Raw genomic sequence first — 23608 nt, forward strand, 5'->3', positions numbered from 1 at the left:
ATCCCCTCCTGCCCCGTCACCTGGCTGCTCTCCTGACGCCCAGAGCCCTGCCATCAGCGGAAGGAGCAGGCCTGCCATGAGGCCCAGGGTGGGGCAGGAGGGCTTTAAAAAGTTAATTGTATTTTGATCTGGGCTGTGACATCCATTCTAATGCTATTGGGCTCACAGCTGACAGCCCCGGACATATGGAGGGAGAGGGATAATAAGTAGTTTTAAATTGCAGCATGGCAAAGAGGCTGGAAAACCCAGAGTCTTAAGAAAAAAGAGGGAGAAAGAGGAGAAGAGAGAGGAGGAGAGAGTGGAATCAAGGAGGAGGAAGCATCCTTCTCTGGGAGGGGTGGGGTCGGTCATCATTCGTTTAACAAGCCAACCTTTATTGGGTGCCTGCTGCATGCTTGGTACAGGCTCAGCCCGTGGAGGCTCAGATGCCCAGTCAGGCTATGGAACCACCCCCTCCTCCTCCTTCCCCCTCCCCCCGCCCCCCTCCACAGCACTCAGCTCTTCCAAATCCTACTCCTCTTTCACGGTCTAAGTGATAGCTCCCCTGAGGGCCCTGACCTCCCAGCCTCAGCTGCCCCTCCCTCCCTGACCACCCAAGAGCCTGGGGCTGTGCCACAGCCTCCCCTGCTTTTCCTTCCTCATATCCCCTCCCTCTAGCAATCTGGTGCCCACTGTCCCCTAAATCCTTACCTACCTGGTCTGGCTCCTGCATCCGGTCCCCAGCACTTGGGTTTAGCAGAGCTGTGTTCAGAATCTGCTCTCTCTGCTCCGTCCAGCTTCTCTCCTCTTCCCACATGTCAGGGCGGGTTGGGAGGGTGTAGATACAGCTGTGCTGTGGACCCTGGAAAGACTTTGGTCCAAATGGGATGATTACAGGTCGCTGGGGCCAGATGGTTTTGGAATTTAGAAAGATAATATGGCACAAATATGATATATTTTGCAACAGCGCCAGGGGGCCTGGGGCAGCATCCCCAAAACAATACGCTGGCTCAGGTTCCTGTGGTGAAACAGAGTATCTCCCACCGAGGGAGCAAGACAGTTACAATGACTCGCTTTCACATCAGGTTTTGCAGCCAAATGACTTTGCCTAAAATTTATGGACAAACTGGTTTTCAGAGGCTGTTGGATTTTGGAATTGTGGAAAGGGGATGATGGCTTTAGCCAACTAATTAGTCCAAGTCAAAGGTCTGAGAAAGTTCCAGGGGTTGTGGGAGGATTCCTGAGGTTGGACCCACACCAGCCTCAAAGGAGGGAGTCACTCCCTGGCCTGTCCCCGAGCCTGGCCTGGGGGCAATTTCTGAGTACCTGTGTCCTTGAGACTCAATATCTCTGTGGGGCAAAGGAGAGGGGCTGGGGTGGCCCTGGGAGGCTAAGTAGGGGTGACTTACCCCAGGGTGCTTAACCCTGGGCCTCACCTCTCACCCCAGCTCTCCTCAACTCCTCTGAGCCTGCAGGGTGACTTAGGACTCTCTGCAGAGCCTGGGGCCATGCCTTGTCTTGTAGTCAGTTCTTCATGCTGGAAATGTCCTGCCAGGGGACAATTATTGTTTAAACAAATTCCCCTATCAGAGAATTTCCATTTCATGGCCTGGTTCAGGGGAAACCAAAACTGAAACCCATCAGACCCCCAGGCTGAGGCGATGACTGGTTTCACTCCACATGGGGACCATTTCTCAGGTGCTCCAGGCCTGCCAGGCTCCCCCCAGGCCCCTGCACCTTCAAGCTCACTTTGATCTAGTTCAACAAATTCTAAACTTCAGGATTTTCAAAGACCATTGCCCTCTCCTATTAGGAATCTTCTGAAATGGAGAAGTCCTAGAGCAGCTTGGTGAGTTTGAGTTGCCAACCCAGTGGGTGGGAAAAGGCAGGCAAGTTGTTTTCCCTTGCCAGGGAGGCCAGAATGAGAGCAGGAAGAAAGAATCTGCTGCAGCAGGAGGGAGTTAGGTCAGACCTCAGGAAGAACTTCCAGGTCATAATGATATAAAGTACGGGTGCAGGACTTTCTATGATTCTTTCCTCTAGGACTACCTGCCTCTTTCTCTCCCCCCGAAGCCATCTGTCCATCGGTGCTGAGATGGTGTCTCCTTTTCTCTGGGGAGGCCCATGTGTGCAGGACTGGTGGATTAGAATATCCCCCCCTGAGGACCCCACCAGTGTCAATCAGGTCAACTTCCTTAAAGATTTCAGAATAAGACCCAACACCAAATCCCAGCATCCTTAGAAAGAACTCGGCCCAGCCCCTCATGTCACTGATGGGGAAACCAATGCTCAGAGAGGCTGGGCAACTCCCCCAGGTCACACAGCCTTAGCACCGAGGCCCTGGTCTCCTGCTTTCAGCCCTGTGCCCCCCTCCCAGTCAGAAAACAGCTCTGAGGAGTGGGAATGGGACTGCTTGATGAAGAGCAGTTTGGAATTTGGGCCCTCGCAGCTGGCCCACGTTGGGGCCCTGCTATGTGATTCCTTGAGGTCACCTGTGGTCACTCTTCTCCCACAGAGGCAGCTCTGTAGTTCCTTTGTCTCCAGGGCAGGGGACAACAACTGATGTTTCTGGAGGTGTGTGTGAGTGTGTCTGTGTGTATGTCTGTGTCTGAGGATCTCTGTGTGGGTGCGTCTCTGTGTATGTGTGTACATATGTGTCTCTGTGAATGTGTATCTGAATGTGTCTCTACGTCTGTGGCGGGGGTGTGTCTGTGTGTGTGAGTCTGTGTGTCCCTGTGTGTCTGTTACCATGATAAGTCAAGTCAGCCATGAGTCAGCATGAGGGAGAAGATGTGTCCCAGCTGGACCAGGCTGGGGATCACAGGTGAGGGCTGGGTGGCTGACCACTCTGCGGCTGGAGGCCTGGAGGCCTGGGAGGGCCCAGGACGGCTGCCCAGAAGACCTAGGCCTCAGGCTGAGACCTTCAAACTGGACGAGTCCACAAACTCAGCCATCTGCCAGCCAACAGTGTTTCTTTTTTTAACCCCTGAAAAATATAGCCTACCCAGGCTTCTGCGACACAGCTGGTGGGGGGTGGGATAATTATGGCCAGAGTGCAGGCAATGCTGAGGGCCAGGGGGTGGGGAGAGCGGCTGGGCTCCTTTTGGCTCTCAATAAACCATGGCCCCTTTATGTTCAGTTCCATTCATTCATTCATTCAACAAAAGGCTATTCAACAAAAGGATATTGAGGACTATATTCTGTGTTAAAAACTGCAGTGGCTCCCACTTCTGGGCACCTAAACACAAGACTGGGTGCCCTGCATCCATTATTTCATTCCCTCTTCATGATGGCCTTGCCAGTAGGGCCCAGACTCTGGCCCTTATGGACCCTTGGTAGGAATCAGACAAAGGACCCCCATCTTTTAGGCAGACCCATCCTCAAGACAGGATGTGTCCCATGTCAAGCCCAAGGCAGGCTGAACTTGAACCTCCCAGCACCCCTAACTGGGTGGCTTCTTGCACAGCAACCCGGCCGCCCTGCTCTGAGGTCAGCATCATGGTCCTTTTTGTACAGGTGGGAAACTGAGGGACCCTGGGCAGGAGGACCCAGGTATGCTGGGGGTTTGGTTGGAACCTGGGCAGGCTGTTCCCAAGGCCACGGCCTCTCCAGGAGTGACTTGAGTTTCCTGTAAGCCCAGAGCAGCGCACACGCGGTTGGGCAGAGCCGGCAGACAGCGGGAGCTTTGGTGGCCTTAGCTCATTCATGCCTCTCTAAAATGCATCTGGCCGAGGTGCGCACGGCCATGGGTGCACACTTCAAGGGCAGGGTGCTCTCTTCAAGGGCAGGGTGCTGTGCTGCCCTCTGTGTATTCCTGGGACTAGGAATGCAGCAGGATCTCGGTCAGTACTGGTTGCATCAAAAAAAAAAAAAAAAAGGCATGAATGAATGCATGAATGAATGCATGATCACCGCCCTCCCACCAGAGACTTCAGTCTGACTGGGTAAATGAGACATGTATTTGGGGCTATCACATGAGACAGTTACAAAGAGAGTTCATGTTTTGCCAACATGTGTTCATTCACCAAACAGTGATTGAGCTTTCACTAGGACCAGGCATGGTGCCAGGCCCTGGATGAACCATGGTGAACAAGATATGGTTCTGGCCTGGCAGTGTCTGGAATTCTGGAGGAGGGAGTGCCTGAGTGGGTCTTTGGGAAGGTGCCGGGGCATTGGATGGGAGCAGGGAGGGAGAAAGGGCAGAGTAGGGGAGGGTCAGACCCTGCTACTCCCAGGCCGTCCCAGACATTCCCCTGATCTAGAAGAAGAAATTATCTGTGGAAATGAGGGGTTGGGCTGTGGGGGGGCATGAATCCCCCCAGGCCTGGGCACAGTGGAGCCCAGATGGCACTCTGCAGGTCAGCCAGGATGACTGAGGTACTGACGTGGAGGAGGGAGGCCGCTGGTCAGCCACTCTCCCCCCCCAGCTCTCTGGCACTGTGCTGAGCACCCTCCCTGGGACAAGGACAGTCACTTGTCACAGCTCTAACTGAAGACACTTCTGCAGTCTGGGATGGGATGCTCTTGCAATCCTAAGAGGGCTGCAAGTCTCCCTCCCTCTCTTCCTCTCTAAGGCCAGCCCTCTCCTGGGATTTTTCACAGCCCCCTGGGGAGGAGGAGAGCTGGGGCTCCAGCTTCTCCCTGGCTAAGGGATTTTTTCCCCAGGCTCGCTCCTGTCTGCCAGCCAGGCCACCTGTTAAACTTTGCAGACCAGGGCTGGAGGGAGACCAGTGGGCTGTGGGCCATGGAGTGGGAGTTCCCCAAGCCTGGTGGAGTTCTGGGGTGGAAGGGACTTCAGTGGGAAGGGGCTCCTGAAGGCTGTGTGACCAGGGGCAAATGGAATCCCCTCCCCCTCCCATCCTGTGTCATATGCTCAAACCAGGAGCAGTGGGCTGTGCAAATGAACATGCCACATGGGGGCACACGCCACGTGCGTGGTGCAGATGTGTGATAAGCTGGCCTAAGGTGGGGGTCTTAGTGATGCTCAGGGAAGATGGGGGTGGGGGTGGGGAGGAGTGTGACCCCTTGGCATCACTGTGTTTGCTGTACTTCTCAGGGAGTGTGTCGGGATGCTATGTTCCTTGACCCTCGACCTTTGGGGTCAGGAGGGGTCCCTGCCAAGTCCTTTGAGTCGAGGAGCAGACATCCGCCCCGGGGGAGGGGGGAAAAGGGGGCTTCCAGGAGAGGACGCCGGTGGGGCGTCGTGAGAGGGGGAGCAGAAGGCGGGGCTGGTGCGGAGGGGTGGCGGGAAGCTGGGCAAGCCCCAGCCTTCCGGCGGTGGAGGTGTGGGGTCGGTGGTGGGCTCCCAGGTGCTCTCTTTTTAAAAGGCCGGCGGAAGCCGCGCGCTCGGCCGCACCTGCAGAGCAAACTTGGCGGGCAGGGCTTGCGCCTTCCCGAGTGTGGCGGCAGCAGAGTGGGCGTCGGGCTGAGCGGCTGCGGTCCCCTCGCCCCCTCGTGCTCCCGGCGCCCGCCCCCTCCCGCAGCCTCCCCTCTCGGCGTCTTCCTCGCTTGCTCGCTCGCTCGCTCTCCAGCGCGCTCTCAAGCTCGCTCTCCTTTTTTCCTGCTGCCGTGCGGCTGCCGCGGCGCCCCCGGGCGCCCGCATCTCAGCCGGCTGAGCTCGCTGCTCGGCTCACGTTCCACTCCCTTCCTAGCCCGGAGCCCTCGGCCAGACCCCGCACCCCGGAGCCGCCTCCTCTCTCCCTCCGGCTCGGACGTCGGGCTCCGCGGCGGACGGAGCAGGGCTGCCCGCCGCTCCCTAGCTCGCTGGCTCGCTCTCGCCGGAGCAGCAGCAGACCGCTGCGCGATTGGAGGCGGCTCGGGCCGGGCGGCCGCCTGCTCCTCCCCGCTGCGTCCCGGACTCCGGGCGGCTCCGCGCCGGGCTCGGACCGCAGCGTTCGAGCCGCCCGCCGCGGCCCGGGCTCCGGCCACCGCGAAAAGCCAGCCTCCGGCCGCCGCCTCCCTGCGCCCCCGGCGCGGGCGGGTGCGCCCCCGAGTCCTCGCCGGCGCGCGGTGAGTTGTGGCCCGCGGGGAACGGGCAGAGGGGACCGTGCCCTCCGGCCTCTGGGGCGCGAGCTGCAGCGGGGACTCCAGGGCTCGGGGAGGTGGCCTCTGACGAGCTCCCGGGCTCGGGGCTGCCCAGAGGGCCGGCGGACCGGAGCTTTCGGGGCTGGAGGGCGCGGGACCCGGGCTAGAGGGTCTCCCCTCGGGGCTGGGGCCGGCTGTCCCACCGCCCCGAGACAGGCAGTAGGGCAGTGGCTCTTTCGCGGGCCTGGGGGAAAGTGTCTCTGTGCCTGGGGTTGTTTCGGGTTCCCCCGACTGGGGGGTCGAGCCCGCGCTCAGGTGGGGGCGGCGGCATCAGAGCGCCCCCTCTGCGGAGAGACAGGGCGGGCGGGGGCGCGGGCCGTTCTTTGCCCCGGTTCCCCACGGTCTCCCGGCGGGAGAGCAGCGTCAGCCTCGCGCGCCTCTGCTCCTTGACCCACACCAGCCCCGCGTCCCGCTCCCGTGGCCGCCCCAGCGTCGCCTTCGTCTCCGACCGACCCCGGCGCCGGAGGCTTGCTCTCGGCGGAGGCGGGATGGGACGGCACCCCAGGGTCTGGGGTCTCCCCGCGGCCCCGGGACTTCACGGTCAGGTGCTTCTCGGATATTCGGGACCGACCCTCTCCGGGACCCTGATGAACCTTTGCTTCTACGCGGCCGCGGGGCGGGCAGCCGGGCCGTGTCCGTGTGTGTCCGTGTGTGTGTGTGTCCGTGTGTGTGTGTGTGTGTGTGTGTGTGTGTGTGTGTGTGTGTGTGTGTGTGTGTGTGTGTGTGTGTGTGTGTGTGTGTGTGTGTGTGTGTGTTTTCGGGGGGGTCCCTCCGGGGTCGGCTTTCCCCGGCGCTCAGGAGCTGAAAGCGCCCCCTCCCCGCGCGGGGGCGGGGCTGGGAGGGGGAGGCCCCGACTGCGAGAGGCGCCCCCGCACCGGGGCGGTCTGACGCTGTTTGTGCTGAAATGGGGCGGCAGTGGCGGCGGCAGGGAGTCCTGAGGCCCGAACCTAAGAGCGACCCCTACCACAGGCCGCGAGTGACACCCCCGCCTTCAGACTTTCGGTCCTGTTTGGAGGAGGCTCCTTGTCTCTTTCCCTACTCCGGTCACCCTCCCTGCCCCTGGTGCGGGAGAAGCTGCTTTGCGGGACTGAGCTGGTCTTGCTTAATGGGGTGCCTCAAGCCGCGTGTCTGTTGGAGCCGTGGTTAGTCTGTCTGCCCCTCTGTCAGTCTGGCAGAAAGCCAAATGACGGTGGAGGGAGGATTGTGTGTGTGTGTGTGTGTGTGTGTGTGTGTCTGCCTCATAGTCCCTCCTCTCCTCCGTTCTGGGGTGAGGTTGGGGGCTGAGGGCTGGCAGGGTGGCCAGCTCTGTAAGAGTCTCCATACTGGGCACCCCGTTCCCACAGCCTCCCATCCCTGGGTCAGCTCATGGTGGAAGTGAAGAATGTTCTAGTTGCCGTTGCCTCTTCCCCAGGATGTGTCCTGGGTCTGCCTTGCTTTCTCCCTGACTCCACATTGGATGCTGGGCCCCAGGCTCTGGGTGGGCACCTCTGCGCCTCAGAGGCCTCAGGGCATGAGGTGGTGGGAGAACTTCCATGAAGAGGTGAGGACTTGCAGGGGCTTTTCTGATGACCTCTCGTGACGTGGCAGAGAGAATTCCCACGGAGCAGTCTGGAGGCCCCTGGGTGTGGTCATCCACCGGACAGGGCAGGGGGCTTATCTCCTCTCCTGGGCAGGCCCTGGGACTAGTGGCAAGGGCCCCCGAAGAGGCTACAGCGGGGAGTAGGGGTCAGAGCCCTTGCCCCTCTCCCTGATCCCCAAGAGGACCACCTCCTGGAGGGCCTTCCCAGCCCCTAGTGTTCTGTCCTGGGGATGGGGTGGGGAACCTTTGGGGATGGTGCCTCTGAGCCTCTGCTTAGCCCCGGATGGGCATGCCTGTCCACTTGTGAAGTTGTTGACCACTGTCTTCATCTCCCCCCAACTTTTGTCATTCTAGCCCTCAACTTTCCCTTGAATGTCAACATCTTCACACCTGTCAGGGACAAAAACATCAAAAAGCTCTTCCCTCCTGAGGTCTTGCTCGCTTCTAGGGCTACCCATCCCAGGGGCATTTGCTGTGAAGAGAGATTCAGAGACGAAGAAGGCAATGCTTAACCCAAAGGAATGCTCTACCGGTGGTGGATTTTCAGGAGAGAGATGTATGGGATGTTGGGGGCGGGGCATGCAGCACATCCCATAAAATAGGTCCTGAGCTGGCAGAAGGGGAGGCGGGAGCAGGCCAGGAGTTTAGCTGCCTTTTTGGCTTCAGTGGTCCAGCACAGGCCGCTCCTCCCACCTCCCTCCTCTCTCCTCCCCCAACTTTCCTCTGTGTGGCTTCATTCTGTTGGAGGCTTGACATCTCCAGGAGGGAGCGCCTTGCACAGCAGCAGGCAGGCAGCTGAGGTAGGTGAGAGAGTCAGCGAGCAAGCCTGTGGACGAGCAGTGTGCTGGCCAGACGGGTCGGGGGCGGGCCCAGACCAGAGGGGCTCTGCAGCCCCCACCTGCTTCCTGAGGGGTCCCCTGCCCAGCTTCCAGGATGCTTGGCCACACCCGAACCTGTTCCACTGCAGGGGGACAGCTGGCAGGAAACGATGGCCCCAGGACCATGGGCTTCTGAGCTTCATAATTACAGCCACTAGATACATCCTCTCCCCTAGACAAGTGTGGGGCCGGCAGCCCCTAATTACCACTGACCCCAAGACATCTGCCCACCCCTGCTGTCCTCCTCTGCTCAGTCTAGCACCCCATTTTCCAATGGGCAGGCCCCACTGGCAGCCTGGGTAGCTGGGCCCGCCAGCTGCTGGATGGGATGTTATCTCACTTCTGCAGAGTGAGGCCGCCTTTGCCACCTGGAGAAGGCGCGGGGGAGCTGGCATCTGGGCTCTGGCCCTGCTCACTGGGGCTGGCAGAGCTGCTGGCTGCTCAGGCCAACCTGAGGGAGGAGGCTGAGGGGCTTCCCCTGGTGGGCAGCAGGCCCGAGTGGAGGGCACCAGCTTTCTGGTCCTCCCCCCCCCCACCACCCCAGCCTGGTGCCGGCTCCTGGAAAGAGCAGGGAGGGCTTGTTTCCGTGTCCACTCTGCCCTAGTTAGCAGGGGAGTATCAAAAATTAATCTCAAGATCTCACTGCCTTTGGCCCTTGCCGGAGTGCAGGCTGCCTTTTCTCTGGCTCCTGGGAGCTCTGTTTCCTTCCTGGCTGTGCAGCTTCTGGCCTCCCTCTGTCCTCTGCTCTGCTTCTCTTCCACTGTCTCCCTGCTGCCTCTCAGCCCAACCCCAGGCATGTAGCTTTGCCTTCCCAGCAGGCTTCTGCTCCCCGCCAGTCCTGGAGTCAAGCTCTGGGGGCTTCTGCCTCAGTACCGCCCCCCCTTCTGCTCCCCCAACCTCTCTTTCCCTGCCTGAGCTTTGCTCCTGAAAGGGAGGCTTATAATGGGAACTCGCTCAGGAAAGATGAAGCCTGCCCTGCAGCCCTGCCCCCCAGCCCCCCAGCCCACAGGGCAGAGAGAGTCTCTAGCCCCTGTCCAAGTTTCTCTTGGCTCCTTGGAAAAACGAGTACCACAAGGATAGCAAAAATCACCCTTAAATGAAAGCTGATGACTCCCGTCGAAATGTTTTATAATTAACCTCACCGTTTAGCAATCTCGTGGCAGCAGTGAGGCATAAATATATGTGTACACACGTATATTAAATAAATTGGGGAATGTGATGCATAATGCCATTATCTGGACTCCATTCAATTAAGGTAGATATTATCTGCAGTAATTGGGAAATGCCAGCCCATAATGACAGCCGTGCCATTTCGGCTCGAGCCATGCTGACGAGCAAGCTGTAGTGTCTCCTAAGCCTCCCTCTTCTGGAGAAAGCCCTGGCCGCCCAGGGGCTGTGATGACGCCCTGGGGAGCTCAGCTGCCTGGCGGTCCCAGGCTGGGCCACCTGCATCGGGACCAGGAGGTTGGAGTCCTCCCTGGGTCCCCCACACTCAACCCTCGCAGCCATCCCTCTGTCCCTCAGGGGGACAGACTAGTCTCTGGACCCGTGTTCTGGCTGGGCTGTGACTTCTAGTAACACTTCATCGCTACAGGGTTATTTTTAGATTTGAATATAGAAATAAAGATTGGGGACTTGACCTGGATTCTTAAGTTTTTGGCCGGTGATCGCTTCTCAGATGTCACGGCCCCTTCTTTGTGCCTGGCCTCAGGGTGCCTTAGGGTGGGAAGTCTCCCCCACAGCTGTGGTTCTGTTCGTGGCTGTGCAAGGCAGTAGGGTTTGGACATGGACTCCCTAAGCCAGTGGGCCCCAGGTTTCCAGGGCAGTGCCGGGGTTCAGTGGGGGGGACAGGAAGAAGGAGGAGAGAGGAAGAAACAGCATTAGCAGGAAGCCCACATTAGCAACAGCTGCAAACAAAGGCACTTGCCCGCTTGGATGTTGTGCTGGAAAACTGGATGGTCCTGGCAAGTGGGGGTGGGGTGAGTTGGGGCCAGAAGGAGAGGCCTGGGGGTCTGCATGGGGGCTGCTGGTTGGAGGAGACCTTGAGCAAGCGTGAGCTTGGTGGCTGGCCCCCTGGCTCTGGGAGAAGGGGAAAGTCAAGGCTGGGCATTTTCTGAGCTGAATTGGTGGGACCCAGTGCCAATGAGATGTGCTTTCTTTGCCTTGCAACTGATGGGAGCTGCTGTGGCCTTAGCAGGTGGCTGCCTTTGAGCCTCTGGTTTCTCTAGTCCCGAGTCCCTGTCTGCTGTGCTCACAGTGGGCCCTCCTTTCTCCATCCACACCATGGCCCACAAGGTCCTGCTTGATCTTATGCTTGGAGCCCGCTCTGACCTCCTCTCCTGCCTCTCTCCCTTCCCACTGCCCTCCAGTCATGCTGACCTCCTTGCTGTTCCTTGAACAATGAATGCTAATCATATGCCCACCCCAGGGCCTTTGCACTTGCTGTTCTCTCTACCTGGGATGTTTTTCTCCCAGACACATGGCTCGTGCCTTTACTGTTTTTAATCTCTGCTCTAATGCCACCTCCTCTGAGAAGCCTTCCCTGACTATCTTTTTCTGAAAAAGCTCCTCTGGGTCATTCCCTTTCTCCTTACCTGCCTTGTGTGTCTTCATAGCCCCTTGATCCCCTGAAGTGCCACCCATCTGTGTGTAGATGTATTTATTGTCTCTCCTGCGCCACTCCCCCACTGGGATGTTGGCTTCCCAGGGCAGGTGTTTGTGTCTGTTTTCACTTCCAGCGTTTCCCCAGTGCTCAGAACGGAGTCTGGCACACGGCAGGAGCTCAGCACGTATTCGGATGGCACATTGAATAACTGAATGGTCATGGATTATATTCCATGCCTGCCCACACAAGAGGGTTGTAAGAATTCAGGGCAAGGTCTGAGCCCCACTCCGGGAACCTGGAATGCTGCTGCAGACCCCCACTCCCTGCCCTGGGCTCCACACTGGTGAGGGTGGTGCTGTGCTGGCTCTGGGCAGGGACCTGGCTTTGTCTGGTTGTTGACTGAGAATTTCCTGCATTCTGAGCCTTGGGCTGGGCACTGGGACACCGAGATGAGGGCGGTGCTGTGCACCCAGGCCCTTAACGTGCTCCGAGGCTTATCAGTGCCCAATAACAACACACAGAGAGAGGCTTTATGGCACTGACTGTGGAGGAAGGAGATAACAGGAACTAGAATCATCAGGGCAGTCTTCCTGGAAGAAGAAGTATCTCAGTTGCTCACTTGAAGGGTAAGCCTCACAGGGAGGAGGCTGGAGGGAATCCAAGGGTCAGGGAAGCATGGGCAACTGGTTTGTTTCCCCCTTCTTAGTTTCCGTTGGCATGAAGCTCAGGAATTATGTCCTCCATCCCTTCCTTCGTTCCTTCCACACGCATTTCTCAGTACCCACCGCATGCCCAGCACAGAGCCAGTCACTTCTGAACCAGGTCCTTGTTTTGGAACAGGGAGAGGATGGGTTTTGAAGTGAGGTCTGGGGTTTCTGAACTTGAGAGGTTCCTGATCAGGCCAGGGAGCTGGAACAGCTCAGGGAATTGAAGGGAAGGGGGCATGGGGTCCAGACCCCCACTCTTCCCTCCTTCTTGCTCTTAGAACATGGCTCGGGCTGGGTCAGTGCCTGGAGCAGGGCTACTCTTCCTATTATTCTAGAACTAGATTACCTGGGAGAGAAGGGTGGAAAGACCCCAGGGATCATTGTCACTTCCACAGACCCCAGTGGGGGATGCCAGGCACCGTGCAAGCTGGGATGCAGAGATATCAAGATGAGGATGACGTGATCCCCTCAGGTTGTGGTCCAGGTGGGGAGAGGGTTGTGCTGCTGGGGTTTGAGGGAGATAATTGGTTACCCCCTTTCCTTAGGGACCCAAATCATACAGGTGGAGGTTTGTTGCTGGTGCAGCTGGGGTGGAGCGGGCTTCTGATGACCTGCTTCCTGGGTTAGGCTTTGTCCATTTGAAAGGAGACTGTCTAGCAAACCTCACTTCTGCCCAGCCAGCGCAAGTCCCCGGGGTCAGGAGAGAGGGGGGCCTTAGAGGTGACCTGCAGTCCCAAGGGGGTGAGGGTGGTGTAGGAAAGGAGGGAAGAGGCCTCAGGTTCTCCCTCACTGTCCCCTTTGGGGAGTGGAGCTGCCAGTCCCTCCTTCCGTGGAAATGTGAGATGTGGGCGATGAGGCGTCTGAACAGCTCAGAGGGTTCAAACCCCACTCCACTCCTCCATTCACAGTCCCTGAGTTCTCCCAGCACCTGGGCTGGGCTGGGCCCAGCAGAGGTCAAGGTGAAGAGAGCTGAAGTAGGTGCTGGAGGAAACTGGGGCAGGCAGAGGGGAAGGGCCACCATAGGTCCGGAGGCCTGGCTCAGGAATGTGAGGAGGGTGTGCTGGGGACCCCGGGCAGGCGGGGAGTCCTTTCTGGACCTGGCTTTCCTCGTTCCACCCGCTCAGCCCTAGGGGCTGGCCTGTTGGCCTGCAGAGGAGTCAGGAGGCTGAGCGTCCCCTCGGAGGGCTGGAGGGGGGACTGAGCCGCTCTGGTTGTGGCCCCCACCCCTGGAAGCAAAGTGCGGGGTCCCTCCCTCCGACTCTGCCCTTTATTTCGTGTTTGGGAGAATTCTATTTCTTTAGCTTTTGGAGAAGAAAAAGCAGCTCAGTGAAAACTAAATTGGAGCTTATTAAGTCACAGTAGCTCTCTTCTGGTTGTTGTTTTGTGGTTTGTGGTTCTTTATGGCCCAGGCCCTGGCTGGAGAGGGAAGGGTTGAGGTCAGGCAGGAGAAAAGCCTGGAATCCTGCTTGTTAAGACTTGGAAGGGGTCACTGAGGTAGGTTTGGCCAGTTCCTCGGGCGTCTGAGAGACCCTCAGGTGGTGGGGCTGGCTGGGCTAAGGGAGGGGTGAACTACAGCTCTCCCCCCAGCCTCCCCTCCCCCATCCCCTTTCACTGAGGAGAATGTTCTGGAAAATGCCATTGGCCAGTGAACTATTGCTCTACCCTGTGCTCCTCATCCCTTCCTGCCTAGTTCTGTCCTCCCTGGAGAAAGGATCTAGCAGGGACAGCAGGGGGAAGTGAGTAAGGGGTTCTCCCTGGAGAAAGGATCTAGCAGGGACAGCAGAGGGAAGTGAGTAAGGGGCTGAGGAGGGAGGTGGGAAAGGGAGACTGAGGACGGGAGAGGAGACCCATCTGGGGGTGGGTGGCCATCGTGGTGATTTCACCTCGGGCGGGACCCCCCCTAACTGTCCCAGTTTGAGCTTTCCTGGCTGTTTTGGACCTGGGGGAGTGGTCTGAGGGCTCCCAGCACCCCCCCAGCTCCCCCCTCCCCTGCAGGTGGAGGTGCCCCGTGGGGGAGGGAGGATCAGCCGGGCTCCCCCTGTCCGCCCCACCCCCAGCCTCTGCTCTCCTGGCTCCTTTCACTCCCAGGTATTTTTACTTTTCCCTGGTGCCTGTTATGCTGATCAAAGGAAGGAGGGGAGGTTGAAAGAGGCGGTGGTTTGCCCAGCTCTTGGAGAAGCTCGGAAAAGGCAGGCCTGGTAGGTCTGAGGGCTGGAGGGGACTCGCTGCAGGCAGGCTGGGACCCAGTCCAATGGAGAGAGGCCTTGCTGGTGTCTGAGCAGCTTGGGGCAGGGCCCGGGGCCTTGCGGTCGTGATTCTCATCTTGCAAGTATTTGCCTTTCTCCTCACTGAGGCCTCCTTCCCCTGTGTGGCCTCTGTCCTTGCCCTGCCTATGGTGTGTGTGTGTCTGTGTGTGTCTGTGTGCGGGCACTGATCAGCCCAGAGGTGCTCAGGCTTCAAGAGAAGCCAGTGTTGAGCCCTCACGAAGGATCTGGAAGCCTTTGCAGGGCCTGACTGTCAGAAGCTGCTGTGCATTGGTTTCCCAGCCTGAGTCTGCCCTGTTGCAGCCTCGGCTCACCACCTTGTCCTGATGCCAGAAATCCCTCCATTTGAAATTCAAGAAAACCAAGCCTGACTTCCTAGGATATGGGAACTGGGCAGGGCCTGAGAGACCCTCGGGGCCAGCGTGGTGGGGTGGTCAGGGCCCGGGCGGCCTGCCCAAGCTCCGTGTCCCTGGGCTGTGTCACTGTTTGACGTTTGGTGCCTCAGCTTCGTCATCTGTGTGATGGGGATAAAAATCCCACCTGGCTCATAGGGATGTGAGTGTCACCTGAGAAGCACCTGCGTGGTGGCTGGCACACAGCGCTATGTTGTCCTTCGCTGTTATTTCTCCATGGGGCACAATTGGCGTTTGGACAAGACAGTGTTTCATTGTGCGGGCTGTCTTGCCCATGCCATCTCTGACCCTGCCTGGATGCAAGCTAGTAGGTGACTCTCATCATTGTGACAACTGAAATGCTCCCACAGGGACAGGATGGCCTCCAGACTGGGTCTTATTCCAGCCCATCCATTTTACAGATGTTGAAACTGAGGACTCCCTAGGGGACAGGTGTGGCCTCCAGCAGGGCAGCAGCAGGACTGCAGGGTGGTCTGAGGCTTCTGCTGTTTCTCTTCTGAATCCCCTAGAACTGGCCTCAGCAGCTAGTATCCCCCATCCCCTCACTCCCCACGGCCCCCTGGGAGAGAGATCTGATAACTCACTCACACAAAGGGGTGAGTGCTAATGAGGGGTCCACACAGGTGTAGCTGCCCCGCTCTTGTATTTTAACAGCTCTTAAGCCTTCCCCAAAGCACTACACCAGCCCTAGGTCACTGAGTCCTGGCTTCCCGCCAGCTTCCCCAGGCTCTCTCAGTGTGACTGGGGCTGGCTTTGAGTCCTCACCCGCCTTGACTTGCTGTTTGACTTCGGCAGAGTTATGTGGTCCCTCTGGGCTACTGGTTCACCTGCAGAGGGGGCTGAGGAGAATTAAGAGCCATACTCTTGGCCTCTGAGGAGCTAAACGGAGGAGGGAGCATTCTGATGCGGGGGTAAGATGTGAGGTGAGGGTTTAGAAGAAACCCGGGAGCTGAGGTTGGATCCTGGGGTGTGCCCCCTCTCCTCCTCTACCCCTTGTGCAGACCTGGAGCAGTCAGGGCCTCTGTGGGGTGGGGGATGGGTGGTTCTGAGACCACCACTTGGTCTTGATAGAGGGACCATATTTCCAGGGACACCTCCCAACCCAAACACAAGCTCTTCTTCCAAATGGCTAGGGAAACTGAGGCACAGAACGGGTGAGTGGCTGCTGGTCTTCATTTGACAAACCCATGGGGAAGGGGGCCTTGGGGTCGCCCCCTAGCCAAGCCCTGGCTCAGCTTTCCGCCTTTCTCCCTGGGGCCTCCTGAGTCGAGGGCAGGGAGGTTGCTGGTGGTAAGGGAAGGCTGGGCGCACACAAGGAAGTCCTGGGGAAATTAGCCCAAATTAGCCATGAGAATGAGGAAGAGCTGGTACTCCCTCCTCCACCCTTGCAGATAAATATTTAATCACAACAACAATAATAACGACCGTCATCATAACGTGCACTAGCTCAGGCCAGAACCCAAGCCCCACTCGCAGAGGGAGGAAGTGGGGAAGAGAGAAGGAGCAAAGGAAACTAAGAGAGAAAGACCCTTAGAGAGGGGGAGGGGAGGGGAGGGGAGGGGAGGGAGGCCCAGCAAGAGAAAATGAGCCTCAGTTGGGTTGACCGCCCGCCCCCTCCCCCACCACCCGCCGGCCCGGGCAGAGCAGCTGGGGTGGAAATGGGAGGGTCCACCTAGCCCTCCCCAGTTCAGCAGGAGAACCCCAAAGCCCCGGCAGCCCCAGCTTCTCCCTGGCCTTCAGGCTGAGCAGCTCTCAGCCAGACTTCTTCTCCTGGGCCTCGTTGGCTTTCCTTGTCTCTGAGTCCTCAAGGAGCCCAAGTGTGTCTGGTTCCAGAGCTGGGAGCCAGAAAGCTGGGTTCCAGGCAGCGTTCTGCTGCTTGCCCGCTGTGTGACTCGGGTCAGGTGCTCTCCTGCTCTGGGCCTTGGTTTCCTCGTCTCTGAAATGAGCTGTGCCCTGTGGGACCGGTTTCTGCCTGCTCCTTCCTGTGGGTGAGTGTTGAGAGGGGCCTCTCCTCTGCCCAAGCCTCCCAGGCTGTTGCCTGGGGAGAGAGCTCTCTGAGGCCTCGGGTCTGATGGTAGTGGGCACAGGCCTTAAGAAATCTTCAGACACCACCCAATTTCTGCCTCAAATTCTCCCATTTGGACCAAAGTTGAGCAGCAGCTGGGAGGAAACCAAGCTCAGGAGATTTGTGGAGTCTTTGGCTATAACCTCCAGCATCTCCTGCTCTCAGGCTCCTGATGAGAGATCCGAATTGCTAATGTCTTCTTTGGGCTTCTCCTTGATTCTCTCTCTCTCTCTCTCTCTCTCTCTCTCTCTTTAAGGTTGGTAAGAGGAGAGCATTGGAGCTGTTTTCCCCTTGATGCCAAGACCTGCCAAGCTAGGAGCACTCTCCTCCTTTCACAGTCATCCACCAAGAACAGGCCTGCAGGACGTGGGGACCAAGCCCAGAGCTTTGCTGCACCCCAGGCACTCCCTGCCATCTGGGAGCATGGCCTGTGCCCGTAACTGAGCGTTGCCTGCGGGGCGAGGAACACCAGCATGGTTCAGCCTGTTGGCTGCCATCAGCCGCCCTGCTGCTGAAGCTGCACTGGAGAGACTTGTGGGGGCTGCTCTGCCCCTGCTCCCCCAGGCTGTGGGCCAGGGGCCCACACGGCTAGGAGGGAGGCCTGCCATTCATGGGTCTCTAGGGATTTCCGAGATGCCTGGGAAGAGGGGCTGGGGCTGGTGGTGGGCCCGGCTGCTCCTTTGCCTGCTCCTCAGCCTGTCTGGGCCCTGGGTGCCTTCCTCCCTGGGGAAGCCCAAAGGCCACCCTCAAATGAATTCCATCCGCATAGATGGTGACATCACTCTGGGAGGCCTGTTCCCGGTGCACGGCCGGGGCTCAGAGGGCAAGGCCTGCGGAGAACTCAAGAAGGAAAAGGGCATCCACCGCCTGGAGGCCATGCTCTTTGCTCTAGATCGCATTAACAATGACCCGGACCTGCTGCCCAACATCACGTTGGGCGCCCGCATACTGGACACCTGCTCCAGGGACACCCATGCCCTGGAGCAGTCGCTGACCTTTGTGCAGGCGCTCATTGAGAAGGATGGCACGGAGGTCCGCTGTGGCAGCGGCGGCCCGCCCATCATCACTAAACCTGAGCGCGTGGTGGGTGTCATCGGTGCTTCAGGGAGTTCGGTCTCCATCATGGTGGCCAACATCCTTCGTCTCTTCAAGGTTAGTGCCTGCCCAGCTCCTTTCTCTTCTTCTCCTCCTGAATCCGAGGGAGAGAGTGTGTTTCCCAGCTCCCCGAGCAATCTCTGAGAATTTGGGGCTGACCTGTGGTGAGGAGGGACCCAGCTCCGTGGTGCTGACCATGGTGCTGAAACAGCACCTGCTGCAGGCAGCTCCTTGATCGACTCTGCTCCTCTGCGGGGAATTCTGAACCGGGAGGGGAAAGGAAGTACTGGCGAACAACAGAAGGGAGGAGGAGATGGGCAGACAGAAATATAAAAAACCCAGACAGATGGACGAATAGAAATTTAGGTAGATAGAAAGGTAGACAGATTAAAAGATAAACATAGAATGGGAATGGGAATGTTGGAGATTGCCAGGGAGAAAAAGCAAGACTTTTGTTTTGACATTGTTTTTCAATAATTGCAATTGCCAAGAAAGATCTGTTTTTCTCCCGGGTAGCTGAGAAAGCCCCGCATGGCCCTTCCGCTCCACCTCAGGATTATAGTTAGAAGATGTGTCCTGATTTTTTGGATGAGGTGTTGGCTACCGCAGTGAACGGAGATGAGGACGGGAAAAGGCCTGGAGGAGCGGGCAGTCCCTGTTTCTGGTGCCCTTGGCCCTGAGCTTAGCCTCCCTGGCTCATTACCTTCCTTCTGCCCCTCTTCCTTGCACACCTTTCTCCCCTTCCTTCTGGAATCCCTCCCTGCCCCCTCCTTGCCGCCTCCCTTCCTCTCTTCCTGGGGCAGGAGCTGCTGATTTGCAATTCAATTGGAGCCAAGTGCTTCGCTAAGCTGCTAAAACTACTGAAAGCTACTGGGTAGAGAGAAAAACATTACAAGCGTTTTACCAATAATTATGTGCCTGCTTCTCTCTGGGAGCCTCCTCGTTTGCTGTGTGTGCGTGTGTGTGTGTGTGTGTGTGTGTGTGTGTGTGTGTGTGTGAGAGAGAGAGACAGAGAGAGAGAGACAGAGAGATACAGAGAGAGACAGAAAGACAGAGAGAGAGGGAGAGAGAAGAGGGTGAGGGAGGAGGAAGGTGGCACAAATGGAGCCTCTGGGTCCCTTCTTCACTCTGGTGTTAGATTCTTGGCCTCTGGAATTGGCCCCTTGCCTCCTCAAAGGCTCCAGAGTTAGGGAGTGGACAGAGAGAGGCTGTTTGGCCTCATGCAGGATGGGAAGCGCTGAGGCTGGAGCCGTCTCTCCTGGACCCTTTCTGGAACACGTTTGCCCAATCCCATGATGCATCAGTACTTGGGGGGCATTTCTGGGGGCCGGGGTAGAAGTGGGGATGAACGGTGCGAATGTCTCTGTGTTGGCTGTGAGGGTAGGTGGGAAAGAAAGGTGGTTGAGTTGTCCTGTCACAGCAGGGGCGGGGTTGGAACTTTGCCATAGGCTGGTCTGGGCCACGTGTGCTCTGCAGTCCTTGCCTTGGGGCCTTCTTCCTGTAGTGTTGGTTTTGCTTGATGATCCAGATGAAAACATTATTTTAATTTAAAAACAAATGGATGCATTCTGAAGGATGCAAAATCACGCTGAAGCCGGAGACTTGAAGGAGACTTTGCCTTTGTAGCGGGCAATTTGAACAACCGCTGGGGAGCAGTGTTGCTTGTGGACATTCGTTGGTGGGATGGTTGGGGAATGGGAAACTGGTCCAGTCCCTCCACCTGCCCAATTCTGCAGTGAGGAGTAGAGACCCAGAGGGGAGGGGGAGCAAGGCTCTGTGGTCCCAGGGCCTAGTGATGGCTTCGGTGAGCTGTGTCACCAATTCAGCCTGCCTTCCCTGGGCTTGGGAGGTGAGGCGACCTGGGTCATCCTGACTGAGTGGGGCACAGCCCCCCAGCCTTTGAGAAGACCAGACTACAGGTGGGGCTGCTGCAGTGTCCTTTTCTGAGCTTTGTATTAAACACCTTGGTGAGTCTGTGTCTTTTAAAAAGTGTTTTATAAAGATGATAAAACAACGTGATTGGGCCCTTGGGGCTATGACATTGGTAAGGGTCCTTCCCCACCATGTCCTAGAGGGGAACCAGTACGCACTTTATAGGGAGGTGGAAAAGATCAAAGGAGCTGAGAGGTGTCACCAGACACATGGCCAAGGCTCTAAGAAAGGTTGCTGTCAGCATGAGGCCTTGAAGCGGGTTCTTGGAAGCCCCACACAGCAGTGGGCTGTGACTGCTGTGCTGACCTCTCCCAGGATGGGGAAGGTCGCTGGTGGGGTGAGGGGGTCTGGGGCCAAAGGGCCTCACCAGCCGAGGGCTCTTCAGCTGCCCATCTGGTCACATATGAATGTGGCGTGGCCTGGGTTTTGTCCTGCCCCGAGAGCAAGATGGGACTGGGAGGTAGAGGCCTAGGGAGGGGAGAAGGAAGGGGGACGGAAGGGGCCTGTTGGGAAAGGAAAGGGGACGGGCGGTGGGGGAGATGGGGAGAGAGGCAGAAGGAGACAGCTGGCTATGGTCCGAAGTCCCTGGGTCCCTTTTAAGAGCGTTAATGTTCCAGGCTGGCGACAAGAGGGCTCCTCAATAATTAAACTGGTAGAAATGAGAGGCTGGGCCAGAAACTGAAAAGCCATTTACAGAGACAAAAAGGTTGAACTTTGAGGAGGGAGGTCAGGTGCAGAGCTTCAAGCAGGGAAGGATGAGGGAGGGGCATCTTGGGGGCCAGGGGAGCTGCGGTGTCAGGTGTCTGTTTCAAAGGGCATTGCTGCGCCCCAGCCCCGCTCCCTGCCAAGGCTATTAGTGGGGTCTGCTGGGAACTTCCCCCAGAGGCTGTGATTACAGCTCTCTTTCCTCCGTGAGGTGGATTTCCTGTGCAAAGCTTAGAGAGGAGCTCTGGGTTTGGGGGCACGTGGGGTAATTTCCTGCCTGGAGAATGCTGATGGGGTTCTGTCAAGGCCAGGGTATGAGCAAAACTCACACCTGCCAGAGCTGGGAGGGGCCAACTTCCTGTCGTACAGTTGTGGAAACTGAGCCCTGATTAAGGGACGGGCCAGGGCTGGGAGTCAGGTCCCAGCTCCCAGAACTGACTCCTTCCAGACTGCCTGCCCAAAGCAACTGGGTTGGAAGTGGGGCCTCAAACCCAGGCCGTCATTAGGGATCAGAAGCCCTGACTTCGGGAAGTTGTGGGTCTGACAGCTCATATCCTTTACTCCCCTGTTCCCACCCACTCCTTCATCTTCATTTTGGCTCCATTCTCCTAGTCAAGGGAATATTGATGGAGCTAAAGAATACTTTTCAGAGGAGAGCCTAACGCAGAGGATGTGACCTCTACAATGCTGTGTCGTGGGGACAGCCCAGGTTCTGAAGCCAGTCAGATCTGAGTTTGAATCGCTGTGCCACCAGAGTTACCTCACCATATCCACCATATCTACTCACCATACCAGTCACTTACACCATAGTATGAAAGAGTCAGTAATATCTTTTCCTGAGAGCAGTTATTGTTGGGGGGAAAAAGAACATAGTAAGTGCCCTGGAAGGAAACAGTTTTCCAATCCTTGACCTGTAAGAGCTCAGAAGGATCCAGAAATCATTGCATTGAGTCCCTCATTAATTTTGCAGTGGAGAAAAAACAACAACAACAACAAAAACTGAGGCTTGAAGATGGGAATGTGGCCTAGCATGGTGGGTAAGCATCTGGAGACTGGAGCCAGACAGCTTTCGCCACCTTGGCAAATCGTTTAGCCTGTTTGTGCGTCGGTTTCCTCCTTTGTAAAAAGGGGATGACAGTGGTCTCCTAGGCCTGGTGTGGGAATTAAGGGTTAATGTCCAGAAAAGGCCTAGCCTGGTGCCTGGCACACAGTCAGCCTGCAGAAAATGTCATTGCACAGCTTGTAGCTGGGCCTTAAGTCAGCATGAGAGGCTCCGTTGATGTGGAAGAGGCTGGGCCCGGTGGGCAGGGACAGATGGTGACCTTTGAGGCTGATCCTGGAGAGGACTGACCATCTGCTGGGCCTCAGGTGTCTCCCTGTGGTGTGGAGACTGAGTGGCCAACTTAACTTGCAGGTAATGAGGGTTTTCTGGCCGTCACCACAGTGGGGTTTGAGCACTAAGACTGGGGTGGAGTGGAGAGAGGGCAGGAAGGGGCAGGTGGGAGAGGGGATGCCAGCCAGCAGGTGGAGGGCAGGTGCCCAGCTTCCTAGGAGAGGCCGGGCCAGGGACACTGGTGGGCGACATTGGCTCTCTGTGCCACGTCAGCCTGGCCTGTGAGGGCTTGTCCCTCGCGGGGCTGTGAGTGCTGGTAAGGGTCTGTGGTGCCTTTTAGAGAAAGCTGCCTGCCAGGTGCTTGGCTTGTCTGCCCCTCAGTGCCAGGCCCAGGGCTCCTGGGGAACCTCTGTGGCTCAGCTGATACCCCATGTTCTGCTTGAAAGTGTTTTCACTGCACAACCAGGAGGAACTTTCAAGAGGGTCCACCCACTCTCACACAGCCTGCCTGTCCTTGAAGACAGCTCTGTGCTTGCAGCGCCCAGGCCAAGAGACGTGGTGGCATTTTTGACCTCTGCCTTTCTACCATCTGCAGATCCTGCAGGCTCTCCTTTAGGACACGTCCTCGTGCTGGAGTCTCCTCAACCCCCACCTTGTGCGCTCTCACCCGGATCCGGCAGAAACCTCTCTCCTCTCCCTGCTTCCAGACAGGCCTTTCCACAGCCCAGCCTTTGCTCAGCTAACAGAGCGACCTTGCTAAAAGCCAAATCCAACCTGCTCCCCACCCTGCTTAAACTTGTTCTTGACTTTGCATTGCTCTTAGATTAAAACGCAAACTTCCAAAATGCTTGCCAGTCTGACAGGCCCTGTGCTACCTGGTGCTCTGACCACATCGTTTTGCCTCTCCTGGGTGCACTCCATACCAGTCCTACTGTTTTCTTTATGTTCCTTGAAGACACTGTGCTGTTTGCCCACCACAGGGCCTTTGCACCTGCTGTCCCGTCTCTATTGGAATGTTCTCCTCCTACTCCTTGAGGCTGCATCCTTCTCATTCAACCTAAAGTTTAAGTGGACGCTCTTCAGAGAACCACCCTCCATCCCCCAGTTATTCTATATTATTTTCCCATCTTCCCCTTCATGACCCTCACCACAGTTTGTAGTCATGTCCGTATTTCTTTGTTTGTTTTCATGTTTCTCTTGGCTTCCCCTCTGGGCTGCTGCCTGTTTTTGTACGGCCCATGAGCTGAGAATGGTCTCCGTGTTTTAAATGGTTGAAAAAAAATTAAAAGCAATATGTCATGACACAGGAAAATTATATGAAATTCAAATTTCAGTGTCTGTAAAGTTTTATGGGAGCGCAGCCATGCCTGTTCATTTACATATTGTCTAGCACTGCTCTTGAGCTATGCCCTTGGAATTAAGTAGATGAGACAGAGACCATCAGCTGACCCCTGCTGGCCTCTAAGTTGCGCCTGTAGGATCCCAACAGATGCCAGGTCCATGGGGGGCCCTCAGGAAATCATGGCTGAAGGGACTCACGGAGAGTGAGCCATTTGCAGCCCCCATGTCTCCCCAAACTCTGCAATGACAGCAGGAGGGCCCCCGTCTGCAGAACCTGCATGAGCTCCTGGCTGTGGGGATAAGTGTAGGTAAGCTCACTTTACCATGGGGTCCAGCCACTGGCCACCAGTGCCCACCACTTTGGTGACCCCTGGGCCACCTGTTTCCTCCTCCCAAATACCTCCAGCCCCTTGCTGACTTACGGAATTCTTTTCGCTTAATGCTTTTTTCCCCGTTAAAGGGTATCCCCATGTCCCACTATTGGCTGTTGTTAGAGATTTGTCCCAAGAAGGCTCACTCAGTGCATGTTCGGGGGTGAATGAGGGACCCTCCTGAAGAGGTCGTTGGGGTAGAATAATCGCAGCATTTACATGGCATGTGTCCTGTGTCAGGGTCTGCCCCAGTCCTC

The 23608-nt window shown here is 57.2% G+C and overlaps 1 protein-coding gene across 4 annotated transcripts in view; it reads left to right on the top strand.

The window, feature by feature from the left end:
* The window catches only part of GRM4 (glutamate metabotropic receptor 4), a gene marked incomplete at both ends in the record, with an annotated part of 118105 nt that overhangs the window by 2873 nt on the left and 91624 nt on the right, over window positions 1–23608 (top strand). For 2 of the 4 annotated variants that reach the window (XM_082663638.1, XM_082663639.1), the window contains one exon: window positions 17208–17726. The exons of 1 other annotated variant lie outside the window; for it this stretch is intronic. In XM_082663638.1, coding sequence (XP_082519764.1) covers window positions 17208–17726 — 519 coding nt within the window. Of the gene's footprint in view, window positions 1–16868; window positions 17727–23608 lie in introns of those variants that run through there. One more of the 4 variants, XM_082663637.1, reaches the window with a different exon arrangement.

This window comes from Grampus griseus (genome assembly GCF_964374135.1).
Source record: "Grampus griseus genome assembly, chromosome: 10".
Classification (NCBI taxonomy): Eukaryota; Metazoa; Chordata; class Mammalia; order Artiodactyla; family Delphinidae; genus Grampus; species Grampus griseus.